Source organism: Pseudorasbora parva, chromosome 22 (genome assembly GCF_024679245.1).
Source record: "Pseudorasbora parva isolate DD20220531a chromosome 22, ASM2467924v1, whole genome shotgun sequence".
Lineage (NCBI taxonomy): Eukaryota > Metazoa > Chordata > Actinopteri > Cypriniformes > Gobionidae > Pseudorasbora > Pseudorasbora parva.
Window position 1 is genome coordinate 33,685,621 of NC_090193.1, and position 14,689 is coordinate 33,700,309.

The 14,689-nt window shown below is 36.9% G+C and overlaps 1 protein-coding gene across 1 annotated transcript in view; it reads left to right on the forward strand.

The window, feature by feature from the left end:
• The window catches only part of LOC137058548 (testis-expressed protein 264 homolog), a 57,139-nt gene that overhangs the window by 6,534 nt on the left and 35,916 nt on the right, over positions 1-14,689 (forward strand). The window contains exon 2 of the mRNA XM_067431839.1: positions 7,295-7,516. Coding sequence (XP_067287940.1) covers positions 7,295-7,516 — 222 coding nt within the window. The remainder of the gene's footprint in view (positions 1-7,294; positions 7,517-14,689) is intronic.

Genomic DNA, 14,689 nt, shown 5'->3' on the forward strand with positions numbered 1-14,689 from the left:
GTTACATATGCTCATCAGTACTTCTGTCTTTCTGTCAGTTCAGTGTCTTGAATTATCTTTTATCGCCATATTTCAATGTCTAAAAGCTTTCTTTTCAGATGTTTACCTAAGTCGGGACTAAACATGCCACCCTACGGTTAACCCTCCTTCCAGTATCCACGTTGCAACTCCTCTTTTCAAAATCTGTATGAGTTTTTACAGCTGTCAGCAGGAACAAATTATTTTTGTAGTATGACTTACTGGTATTTTGATTGGTAGTTTGTTGTAATGTGTGGTGTGATGTTGTGGTTAAGACTCAGTCAAGACTTAAGCTGATGATACAGGGGGTAACTTTTTGAGCAATGTTGCTGAAAGATGTTGCTTGGGCACTTTCCCATTGAGAATGGGCAACGCATTTCTATCTGGATATCCAAAAAGAAATGTGTCGCCCATTCTCAATGGGAAAATGCCCGCAATATTGCTCAAAAAGTTGCCCCGTGTATCATCATAAAAGTCATTAGGTTGCTGCCTGGTTTGGGGCAGTCGTGGCCAAGACAGTCAGACTGGTAACTTGAAAGTTGCCGGTTTGATTCTCAATACAGGAAGGAAATAACTGAGGTGCCCTTGAGCAAGGCACCAAACCCCAATAACTCCTCGGATGCCAGTTCTGTTAAATCTGAACAGATTGTGAAATTTGGTTGCATCACACATACGGAAAATCTTCACAGAGTTTCATCTCAAACCTGCACATACTACAAGATTTGAAAATCATGTTGCATCACAACACTACAAGATTCTTAAGGTTATCATGCCAGATTTAGTACTTCACAGGGAAACGTATGTAAACAAAGTGGATACTGCACTGCAGCAGCTTGCTGTATCAATACTTATTTTTTGTAAGGAGAAAAAACTAAAGAAGAAAGTCTTTTGAGGAGACATTATAAAGGCAGTCATGTTATTGCCACATTTCAACCAGCCATTCCTCCATGTCCGATTGTCTACCGGTCCCATACAGCTGCTTGTTGTATTCCAACACCAGCTTTTAGCTTTTCCAGTAAAAGAGTGCATGTGTGGTAAGATATTAGTAGCTGAACATTTAATATTTGACCATTGTTTTACAATGGATATGTTTAACAACCCACAGTAACATACAGTGGTGCAAATTATCAGCTATTTTAATGTAATTTCATCATTTTTAATTGAAAAAATAATTGAAATGACGAGACAAACCTTTAAAAAAAATTGACCTATTAGACACAAACGAGTGAAATAATATTATTTTTAAAATTAATAAAATAAATTATTACTAAAATAAAAATATTTTATTATTTTTAAATAAAATATTATTTGCAAAGAGGTTAAATGGATTATTTCACTACTATATAGGCTATAATTAGACCTAGAACTTCTTTTACTTTTCCTACTACTAATTTATTTAACTAAATCCCCTTTTAATACTTTATTTCATTTCTTTATTCTTCAAACATGTGTGATATTGTCGGTGCGGCCCCAGATTGGGAGGTCACATTCCAGATAATCACATTCCAGATAATCCTGACAATTTTGATGTTTCCACCTTATTTTGCAATTTAGAAGTAAGTATTTTCTTTGAATATGCAAGACTTCAGATTAATTAGCTGGTATAGGTAAATAACTACGATAAAAACAAAGTGCAGTAAACGATAAAACTTTGTTTTACCACATTTTCTCACATTGACAAAGAAGCGTTTGCAGTAATTTTCGTCAAACTTTTAAATCAGAAGTAGTAGGCATCCCCAAGAGTAAAATTACAAAATTTGAAAATCATATAAAAAATATTCTTTGGAACGATGCATTACAAATTAGTGACCTGGACAAAAACGGTACAATTATGACGAGAACCATTGAAAAAAATTATTTAAAAGTGTACACAACCCTTAAAATGTAGACAAAATAGTACATCCTAACTATGGCTAAATTCAGACATGTATTAACTAATGAAAACGAGAGATTTTGCTTACAAAAATACAGACAGATATTCTAAACTTTAATAAAGCAGTGAAATGAGAAAGGTGAAACCAGGCTATTTTGAGCAACTAATTGCAGAATGGGGAGGAAATAGCTCATCTCTTTGTAAGTGCATTGACAAACTTTTCTTAACAAGAAGGGAAAACCATTGTTGGAGCTGAATATAAATGGAAGACTTAGTAGCACCAAAATTGCTAATGAATGTAATATATATATTATCTGTGGAAGAACTTGCTATATGTTTTAAACCTGTACAATTGCCTTAATATGCAATAAAAGACACACCTCATCCTTTTATATCTCTGAGGTTGATGAAGATAAGATACCCCAAAGTATTAATCAATTCAATAATCCAAGAGGTTATTGGAATTTGGAATAGATGCAGAATTTGTTTATATATATATATATATATATATATATATATATATATATATATATATATATATATATATATATATATATATATATATATATATATATATATATATATATATATATATATTAGTGCTTGTTTGCTAAAGCCCTTGGTAAATTTGATAAATTCATCTATTAGAGAAAATAAATTCCCCTCAGATTGGAAAACTTCTATTATAACCCCAATTTTCAAGGCAGGACATATCAACTATCTAGAAAAATAGGTCTACTTCACTCTAATCAGTTTGGTTTTAGGCTTTAGTATTCAACAGAAACTGCTATCTCGCAGAATTTATTAAGGGAGCTTTAGATAATGGTAATGTGTTAGGCACAGTATTTTTAGACCTTAAAAAGGCATTTGATACTGAATCATGAAATACTCGTGCATAAATTAAATCTGGTTAGTTTCTCTCAGCAGGCAATTGGTTATGAATTAATTGGTTTAGATATTAAAAATCTCGAGATAAGTGTGCTAAGATACATAGTTAAAATCATCTTTAAAAAACAGAGATGGGTCAACCTCTAGGGACAATTTTAGGCCCACTGTTGTTTTCCTTATGTCAATGATTTAGCAAATTGTTGTACAGAAACTAAATGTCAGTTAAATGCAGATGACACAGTAATTTATGAATCAGCACAGACTCCACACTTAGCTGCAGATATATTAACAAATTAAATGACTGGTGTGTCACAGTGGCTGCAAAAACAGTTTGACATCAAATTGTTTTAATTATAAGAAAGGAAATTAATGGTTTTATAATTAAGATCAATCAAAAGCAATAGAGGCAGTTAATGAATTTAAATATTTAGGTGTTATTTTAGATTCTCAATTATAATTTTATGTGCATGTAAAAAGGTTGTGTAGAACCATCAGAACAAACTTGAATTGTTTTTAAATGATTAGGCCATATGTATCCCTATCCCTCCCTGATAGAAGAGCAACTTTGACTGAAATAACCACTCATTACAACCGAGGTATGCAGCAAAGCATTTGTGGAGCCACAACACGCACAACCTTGAGGCGGATGGGCTACAACAGCAGAAGACCCCACCGGGTACCGCTCATCTCAACTACACATAGGAAAAAGAGGCTACAGTTTGCACAAGCTCACCAAAATTGGAAAGTTGAAGACTGGAAAAATGTTATCTGGTCTGATGAGTCTCAATTTCTGTTAAGAAATTCAGATGGTAAAGTCAGAATTTGGCGTTTAACAGAATGAGAACATGGATCCTTCATGCCGTGTTACCACTGTGCAGGCTGGTGGTGGTGGTGTAATGGTGTGGGGGATGTTTTGTTGGCACACTTTAGGCCCCTTAGTGCCAATTAGGCATCGTTTAAATGCTGTACTAAAATGGCCCCACAGTCTCCAGATCTCAACCCAATAGAGCATCTTTGGGATGTGGTGGAACGGGAGCTTCGTGCCCTAGATGTGCATCCCACAAATCTCCATCAACTGCAAGATGCTATCCTATCAATATGGGCCAACATTTCTAAAGAATGCTTTCAGCACCTTGTTGAATCAATGCCACGTAGAATTAAGGCAGTTCTGAAGGCTAAAGGAGGTCAAACACAGTATTATGGTGTTCAGCAGTACAGCAGTAGTGTGTGTGTGTGTGTGTGTGTGTGTGTGTGTATATATATATATATATATATATATATATATATATATATATATATATATATATATATATATATTGTGTATGTATGTATGTATATGTTTGTGTGGTTGTAACCAGTTAGATTGTAACTAACCAGGGACTGGAGCAGCAAATCAGCCTATATGTGTGGAGCATCAGCTGCTTGAAATTGTAGCAATGTTTGCCTTTGAAAAAACTGTTGACAGAACATGGTCTCTGGCAGTTCAGAGTTTTTATTGTTGTGGTCTCATTTATTTATAATATAATTCTGTGTTGGGAGAGACTTAGTCACAATCTCTGTCAAAGCCTCTGAGCAAATGGAGGCTTAGTGACAGGCCAGTCTGTTAGAACACACTCCCCGTGAGCAACACCTGCTGGGAGTGCACCAGGAAACAAGACCTCCCACAGACCTGGGCTGCAGAATGCTCCAGCTGTGAGTAGACTACTTAAGAATTATGTTATGCTGTAGAAGGATCAGAATCGATAAGCACTGTGATATAAACACCAAACAATGGCACATATGAAAGAGAACTAAAACCTTCAACTCATCTGGTTTTCTGACTGATGTTTTACCTGTCTGGCAGTGCAATTTATTCCTGGAAGGCTCGGCAGGAGGCCGAAAGTGACCCAGAAGACTATGAGATGAATGAACGCTTTCCTCCAGTTTAAAAGATGGATGTTCTGGAAATTGTTGTAGCCTCTTTTCTATACAGACCTTCATCTGTCACAGTCTGCCTTCAGCGACCTAGCCCTCTTCTCACCGAATCCTCAAGGGTCCTGAACCCCAAGCTGAGACTGGGGCGTACAATCCATCTCAAATTTACCCGGCGCCCTCATTTGCAAGCGTATATACCTTCGGTTGGTAAAAAGCAAGAGGCGTGCATGAAAAGTGTTGGGCATCCGTCCACAGTGGTCTCGAAGCTGCCAAACACGTATCAACTATACACATCTCATCAAACTACAGCTTCGTTGTTTTAGGTTTTTTTCATCACAATGCCACCTGCTCATGCAACTCCATCTAATCCTGTATTTATATGCTTTTTTCAGCCATGGCTTTGTTTATACTCATTAAGCTAGCTTTTCCTATGTGACTCACTGAATCATGGACGCTCCCCGTTGTCTTTGAACACAACTGTGCAAGCAAGAGTGAGGGAGTTCTTCCTGCTTATTTGTTGCATAAGATAAGCTATATGAGAGGTGTATGGCTCTTTTTGCTGATTATTGCAGGCAGCTGATGGGTTTTAATGAGTTTGGGGAAGTTTTTTGTGGATATGCTGTTTGGAAAGATCAGTGTTTGTTGGCTAGAGAAGTGTTCATTGGCTTTGATGTAAGCCTGCTATAATCTCTTCTTAAGATCACCATTGCTGCATTTATTTGATAAAAAAAAAAAACAATAATATTGTGAAATATTATTATAATTTAAATTTAACGGGTTTCTATATGAATATATTTGAAAATGTAATCTATTCTTGTGATGCAAAGCTGAATTTTAAGCATCATGACTCCAATCTTCAGTGTCACATGATCCTTCAGAAATCATTCTAATACACTGCTTTGGTGATACAAGTTGAAAACATTTGTGCTTTTCAATATTTATGAGGACACTGTGATGCACTGTGAATTTTTTTTTTAATTGTGTTTACTGTTACTTTTTGTTTAGTCATACATCCTTGCTGAATAAAAGTATTAATTTAAAACAATACAAATATAGTTTGATATGTTTTAGCTGGCTATATAACCTGCCAACAATGCAATGTTTAATTTGAAATGATTTATACTATGACAATACTATGACTGTAGCTCAACCAGTAGAGCGTGTTCTAGCAACGCCAAGGTCATGGGTTCGATTCCCAGGGAAAGCAAGAACTGACAATAATGTAAAATGTGTACCTTGAATGCAATGTAAGTCGCTTTGGATAAAAGCGTCTGCCAAATGCATAAATGTAAATGTTTAGGCATTATTTACTGTATATCTTGCAGTGCTTTTTTTTTTTTCTTGTCATATGTTTACTTATTGTCATGGTGTCTTTTTCCTTATTGTCTTCATTGATGAAACAAAATTAAGTAATTCCAAGATTTACACAGGTTCTACACACTAAAAATGGCTGGGTTAAAAACAACCCAATTGGCAACTCAGCCCTGGGAAAATATTGGACAGAACACATGCTGGGTTAAATTAACCCAGTGGCATTTTAACCCAGCAGGCTGGGCTGTTGAGAAAACCCAAAATGTAGTAAATTTTTACCATTCATGGATTTGCTACTCTGGGTTATTCTTGCTGGGTTGTTCTTAAATTTTCTCCTGTGCATTAGCCTACTGTAAAAATAGACAATCATGAAAGAACAAATGAAGAATGCATGTTTAGACTGTTAAAACAATCATTTTTATTGCTTGACAAATGGTACAACACGTGACCTTCGAGTGTCTGTGTTCATGATATGACAGTTTTCTCAAATGAAACGTAAATTCTCATGTCCTCAGTCACAGTGACACGGCACACAGAGACGCAAAACATGGAAGAGTAATATTTAAATAGTATTTAATACAGACACTGGTATATATTCGGCTACATTCTGGAGCCCTGTGTGACGCGACTGAAGGCAGATGCGGGACCGAATATAGTGTACTTGTGAGTCGATACTATATTACAGATAGCGTCACATTTTTTTAATTTCAGTATGTACTTGGTACCGAAGTGACATCCCTACAAAAAACAATGTTTAATTTTCGTAACGGGATCATGGGTTCCGTGTAATCACAAACTGTATTAATCTATCGTCTCACATGCCTACCTAAACTAACACGAGTCAGTAACGTTACATTGCATCGGATTCTGAGGTAAAACTTTTCTCGTCTTAACAAGCTTAAGAATTGTTGCCGCAAAGAAAAGAAAAAAGATAATTATGCTAATTAAAATGATTATTAATGAAAACATATGAACTTATCTTAAAACATCTGCAACCAGTGGATTTGCCTTTTGCATTGTCCTTTCAAAATGACAGTTTGGGAGCGAATTTAAAACGAATCAAGGTGGGAAGCACGTGAAACAACCAAGCGCTGGGTAGAATCAACCAAGCATTTCAACCCAGCAGGTTTAACCCGACTGGAAATTTGAAACTACCCAATGGTGTTTAAAATGTGATCAAATAAACCAACAAAAATTACCCAACAGTCTTAACCCAGCATTTTGGGTTAAAAAACAACCCAGCATTATTTAGAGTGTACTTTACGAAATGTGTGTTTGTGTTTGTTGTAGGTTCCACCACAGAAGTGTCGCTGTGCTGTAGGCAGTATTTTGAGTGAAGGTGAGGACGGACCCAATGAGGACCAGCTGCAGTTGTATGAGAAGCACGGCTTTCAGGTTTTCTCTTTCCCAGAGGTTACACATGTCGTCACAGCCTCCTTCCCTCACCGAACCCCTCTCTCTGTTTTCCTGGGGGTGCAGAGGGTCTATCCACAACTGAACTACTACATCAAGGTAACTTCCTCTTCTTTATCATTCACCAACTGCCTGTTCTCGAAAAGCTTTACCAGTTCTCTTGAATGTTGTGTTTGTGCAGTAACTTTGCCTAATTCAGGTGTGATTCTTTTAAGTCGTCCCTATAGTGTGATTGATTTTGACAGCGTTCTTCCGCATCCTTCAACATGATTGGTGTATTGGTGCGTAAAGGTTGTGAGGGAATGAACGCTTAGTTTGTCAGTGTCATTGTGAGGGAATGAACGCTTAGTTTGTCAGTGTTTCTGGCCTCTATCTAGAGGGATGGAGACAGTAATTATTAAGCAGTAGACTTAATCATAGCAATTAAGGACAAAGAGAGAAAAGTGCAGGGGATGAGGGCAAAAAAAAGCAACAAATGAGAGTTGCAGGACTGTGAATTGGGAAAGAGGTAAGTGGAGAGATGGTGCATAAGGACAGAAAACTTTGGTGTTCAGTTGAAAGCTGTTTTGAAAAGAGCTCAGCGCAAAGATTCACACCCAAGAATTTGGGGACGTGGCTTGGGGCCCTGATATACTCACAGCAAAGTTCTGTTTCATTTAGGGGTAAAACCAAGTTTGAAATACCTTTGCAGCGTTATACTGTTAGCAAATATCCCTGAGAGCAGCATTTAGATGAATACGTAAATATCTTTCCTTTCAAAAATGAAATTAAGACAAACAAAAATGACACCGGTGCAAAAACAGCCATTAAGAAAGCATCTGATCAAAGCGATGTACATATGTTTGCACCAGCTCTTTAAGTCAAGTCACAACACAAATATTTGTATAGCACTTTATACAATAGATTGCTTTAAAGCAAGCAGCTTTAGAGTATTAAAGGATTAGTTCAATCAATTAGTTTAATTAGTTCATGTTCAATTCAAAGACATGCACGTCTTGGATGTCATGGGGGTGAGTAAATTAGCAGGAAATTTAAATTCTGAAGCGAACTAATCCTTTAAACATGAAAAAAATAGTGTCTGTCGCTTTCATTTAGAAATGCATAAAAAGCATCTCTGACTTTTTTACTTGTTCTGCCTGGATTCAACAGAAAAAATGAACCAGAGAACATTTCCACATCAAGGACCAATGGACCAATTAGTAGTTTGCCGAGCAAACTTTTCTGGAAATTTGGCTTTGGTAAGCTGTTTCGAACTCCTGAAAGACTCCAAGTGAACTTAATTTTATCCTTCGTTCTTTAATTTCACTTGAAGTATATCAGGGCCTAGGTTAACTTGCATGCTCTAGTGTGGTCATTGTGGTCATAGTCATTTTCCAATAGCACCCCCCCCCCCCCCCCCCACCCCGTCATTTCCTGTCCTCTCACAACTCTAAAGGTGTGTTTAAACTCGTAGTACTGTTCACTACAAGTCACTATTCCGGACCAAAAAAAAACAGCAAGACACCTAACCCCGGCTGCTCCCGACGAGCTGGATGGTGCCTTACATGGCTGACATCGCCGTCGGTGTATGAATGGGTGAATGTGAGGCGATATGTAAAGCGCTTTGGATGGCCGTAGGGTCTGTTGAAAGCACAGTGGCAGGAATCCCTCCGTCACGGGCACACAATGAAGATGTGCTGCGAAGTCTTTGGTCCATCAAACCGCACCAGAGTTCGTTTGGAAGCAGAGAGAGACCCATCTTTTCAGCGGCCTCAGTCCATGGATGGCAGCGTTCTTACGTGTTCAAATGAACCATACTAATAGAGAAATCGCACAAGGGTTTGTTTTAATCAAACCAAACTTAAATTTAAACAAACATGCCAAGTGTGACCACACCGTTAATTGAACTGGACTTAACTAAACTGGACTTTAAAAAAAAAATCACTGGCACCTAGTCACTGGCTCATTGCTAGGGCGTTGCTAGGTTGTCAAGGTTTTTAAGGTGTTTTTAATGCCATCACATTTTCTCCATATTTTTGGCACCATCTGTGTGCATGTATGTATGTAAGAGCCTCCTCAACTCTCCCTACCATCTGCGCTAATGCAGCCTCAGCGTGAACGCAGCCATCAGGCTCATGCTCCTGTCTCCTCTAGCATTAAGGTCTGTCTGCTCAGCTGCTAGATAACTTATCGCCTCCTGTTTGAGTCCTTCCCCTTGGTTTTTTCATGCATGTGTCTACTTTCTGTCCCTTATAGAAATCTTGATATCATCAGCTTGCAGTTCTAGGCTTAAGAAAGTCTGAAGAACATTTGTGTAGACCAGTTGGAGTTAAATACTGACATCTATTATCTCAACCACTAGGGATCATCATGATATTAGATTATTCCATCTGTTTGGAGATTGTTTCATTAAATTAGGTCTAAGACCAAGCTTCAGATTGTTTAAATCCTCTTTCACATTATTCCAGTACATATCTGTGGTCTTTAAAGGGTTAGGTCACCCAAAAATGAAAATGATTTAATTAATTACTCACCCTCATGTCGTTGGACACCCGTAACACCTTCGTTCATCTTCAGAACACAAATGAAGATATTTTTGTTGAAAGCTGATGGCTGAGAAAGGCTTCAGAAAGGCCTCCATTGGCATTCAGTACATTCCCATTCACAAGACCCATAAAGGCACTAAAGATGTCGCTACAAAGTCCATCTCACTACAGTGGCAATAACTTTACGAAACAACGAGAATAGTTTTTGTGCTCAAAAAAAATCAAAATAATGACTTTTTCCGCCAAGTTATTGTCTTCCGTGTAGGTCTCGGACGTGAACTCACGCGATAGCGGCGCTCCTCCTCTTCCGGGTCATGTATTGAACAGCGGATATGCATCATATTCTCGCGCATGCGTCGAGTCCACATAAATAACTATATATATAATGGATAAGGTTGTTATTTTGATTTTTGTGCACACAATAACTATTTTCTTCGCATTGTAACATTATTGTACAGCCACTGTAGTGAGATGGACTTTGTATCGATGTTTTTAGTGCCTTTATGGGTCTTGTGAGTGGGAATGTACTGAATGCCAATGGAGGCCTTTCTGAAGCCTTTCTCAGCCATCAGCTTTCAACTAAAATATCTTCATTTGTGTTCCGAAGATGAACGAAGGTCTTACGGGTGTCCAACGTCATGAGGGTGAGTAATTAATGATATAATTTTTGGGTGAACTAACCCTTTAATGTATCTCGTGTTGTTTGGTTAAGTGAAGCACTTAATTTTTAGATCCCCCAAGAAGATATATTTATGCAGTGGTACGTTTTTGAAGAAAAACGGATAATGTATTTGTCATTGAATTACATGTCTGAATAATCAATCAATTATTAACGTTTGCTTATTAACTCTGCAATCATTCAGTGTTGTTTGTCTTGATTGAGTGCAGCAAGAAGTTAGCCGTGGAATAATGGAGGATTTTGCGTGTGCGTGATGTCTCAGAATTGAGACGTGGATTTTTCTAGAAAGGTGGGCTACAGACGAGTTGGGGATAGTTCACCCAAAAATGAAAATTTGATGTTTATCTGCTTACCCCCAGGACATTCATGATGTAGGTGTGTTTGTTTCTTAAGTAGAACACAAATTAAGATTTGTAACCGTTGCTCATATAATGCATGTCAATGAGGTGTAGTTCTACGAGAGCCACTATGAGAGTAAAAAACACATAGACGTACAAATCCAGATTAACTCTGTGGCTTGTTGCAACACACTGATGTTGAGACATGAAATGATCGGTTTCTGCTATGTTTTATGTTTTACCTCATATCAGACGAATCTCATCTAGTATTCCCTGGCGCCATTACTTCCGCCGAAGAAGGTCAAAATACCTGCGTGAGCATAGAAATATATTTACGTAGATTCCTCATTTGACATTAGCACAGGCACAAATTAGGCACCTATATATTTATCTATGATCACGCCGGTATTTCGACCTTCTTTGGCGGAACATCAATGTGTCGCCACAAGCCACAGGGTTTAATATGAATTCGTATGTCTGTGTTTTTTACTCTGACAGAATTACACCCCAATGACATGCATTATACGAGCAACGGTTGGAGTAATAAATCTTCATTTGTGTTCTACTGAAGAAACAAACACACCTACATCTTGGATGCACTGGGGGTAAGCAGATAAACATCAAATTTTAATTTTTGGGTGAACTATCCCTTTAAATAATTTCTATATTAGGGTGACCAGACATCCCGGTTTTCCCGGGACAGTCCCGTATTTCCGCTCTCTATTTAGTGTCCTGATTAATTGAGAAAAAAAACACCCCAGTGACAGAGTTTTCAGCAGTTTTGTTTTTTCTGAACTTTTGCTCTCAGAAAAAAAACATTTGCAAAAACATATGTCACTGCTGCGGTAACCTTTCAAAAGGGTCACCTTTTTTTATTGCTAAAAGATGCATATTATTAGTACCTTAAAAATGCATTTTATTACCTAGAGTGTAAGTGTATAGTAGTACCTAAAGTATACATATTAGTACCTTTGAAAAGGTACTGAACTGATCGAGTAACAGGTTTTTTGTACCTTTTTTTTCTGAAAGTGTTTCTGAAATCTCATTTTCACCAATGACATCTAGGCTCATTCCCATTAACACATATTTTTACATTTCATCTTCCCCGATTATAGTCCTTAGCTTTGGCAGCATGCTAGCAGCTAAGAATTTTAAAATATAAATAAAAACTACTTGTTGCATAGTCTGTTTCTCTGTCAAAGTCTTTGCTTCAGTATGCTGTCGTGTAGCATGTTCAGTTGCTTTAAACAACATCTGAGGCGAAAAACTGATTTGAATCAAACAGAGATTCAGATACAGCATGCCTTTGTTTATGTTACATAACACAATTCATGCAGTATATCAACATAGATTGCATATGCATCAAATCACGAGAGACCCGCGGATACCCGGCCCTAATCGACACCTAGGAGCCTGCCAAACTGTTTTTTTAAAGCGCCTACATTCGTTCTGCTCTCTTGAAGCTTCACAGGCGCCGTTTTCAAAGTCACTCTTAAATATATCTTTTAGAAGCGAATTTCCATTTTAAACAGCCCTCTTTTTACTTCACCAACAAAAGGCAAATATTTCTCGTCATGAATAATCCATGGCCGAGGCCGTCTGTCCGTAGCTTGTGTGGGCTGCAGATGATTGAACTTTGCGTATAGTCAGAATGAGTAATTTGAAGGCAGTTGGTGATGTGAGACGGAAGGTTGGTCCTCTCTTGTTCGTGGGCAGATTGCACAGAGACGCTGCTAATTCTGACGGGGACAGTATAAGGGAATCCCTATGGCAACCAGACCTGTTCCTGGAGAGGTTGTTCAAGTGCAAACCTTGTTTTGCTTTCTTTGTGTTTTATAATGTGCAGTAAAGTGACATTACGCTATCGCTTACCCATGCATGCATGACCAGAAAATAGAATTCTTCACTCTTGATTTAACAGAATTGTGCATGCTTTTTGGTCACAGTTACTTGCGAAGGCAGACATCACTGTACTGTTCTTAAGCTTAGGGTTTATGGATTTAAACAAACCTATAATACATTTAATAACATAATCTTTTCCATGCAATTAAATGAAAGCTTTTCAACACAGAAGAATCTTATTGAACATATTTGTTGCTGTGTTGTATGATTTCATGTTGTTACACATACACTGTAAAAATATATTTTTTTTAAAGTTGTAATTTTTAAGTACAATCAACTTGGATGTTTAAGTAATTTAAACTTAAATTACATTAAACTGACTTGTAACTTAAAAAAACAGTTGATGCGTTAAAGCAATGTTAAAAAATGTTTTCATGACATATATCATTTTATATAGTGTATAATGAAAATGTTTTTTTTTTTTTTTTAACTCTGATATTTTTCTGCCATATTTAAATGCATAACTATATATATACTTTTTTTTTATCATTATTATTAATGATTAAACAATATTAGTGTCAGGACATTATGGACAGTTAAAATTATTCATACCAATGCAAATATATTCAGTAAACTAAAACAAAATGCAAGTGTTAACTGTGTTATTATTTACATAATAATAATAATAATAATAATAATAATAAATTATCACATTGTTGAATTTTCTCAATAGAAAGTATTTTAATTAGATAAATATATCTTTTAACTAATAATTTTGCATTCACTCTAAAAAAAAGCTGGGTTGAAAAAACAACCCAAGTTGGGTTGAAAATGGACAAACACAGAAATTGGGTTGTTTGAATGGGTACGGTCCATTCACTGGGTTCAAACCATTTGTCCATTTTTTAGAGTGTTGAAGGAGGGATCCAAGTATTTTTTTGCTTAAAATGTTATATTATCTATAGAAAATGTAACAACAAAAGAAAGTTTATAATGAAACTCACCACACACGGTCTTACTAGACATGCGTGTCTGGTGTCAAATTCAAGCTCATATTGTCACTTAATCCCAGACAACCCATTAACAACAGTTTCTGATACGCTGACCTGAGTTTAGCACTTCTGGGAATCATCACACCCATCAGACATCCTGACAGCATAGAGAACAAGCTTTCACATCAATCGTATAACTCACACATGTCACGAAGAACCCCAGCGGTCCTCATCAAAAGGCAGGAAGGGCGAGAGATGGCAGAACGTGTCTGGAGATCATTATTGAATGAATGGGATCAATATTTGGTCAGTCTTAGCCTTTCATTTTCTCTTACGTGAGTACACAGGAGAAACGACATCTTTTTTAGACCCTGCTTGCTTCCCTGTTCTCCTGCTGGTCTGTATTGATCCAGGAGGTTCAGGTTACCTGTGATAAGATAACACTTCATGCTCATTATGACATGGCTGTTTCTAACCTCAGTCCTGCCATTTGATTTCTTCTCGAAACACAGCGGTCATTCATTGATCCAGATCAAATCTAAGATATTTGTTATTATGGCCAATTTTGAAGATTGTTTTGTACTTTTTGACACTGCAGTGCCTCTGAAAAGTTCAGTGTTTGGTATAATGCCCTCATTATACTTTATTTAAAACTCTAAGTTGATGTTTTGTTTGCTGGGATAGTTTTAGTCATAAGCACTGAAAATCATAATTATTTTAATATTCCATTGTTTATGTTCAAAATGTTCTTAGTGAGAATAGATCACTGAGCTAGGTTGTTTTTAGTGTTGCAGAAGCCATAATGAGGACATGCTTGCTGTTAAATTGGCCCGTTCCAATTTTGGGAATCTTTAAAGTAACAAGCACATATTCTACATTGAACCTTCCTAATTAAG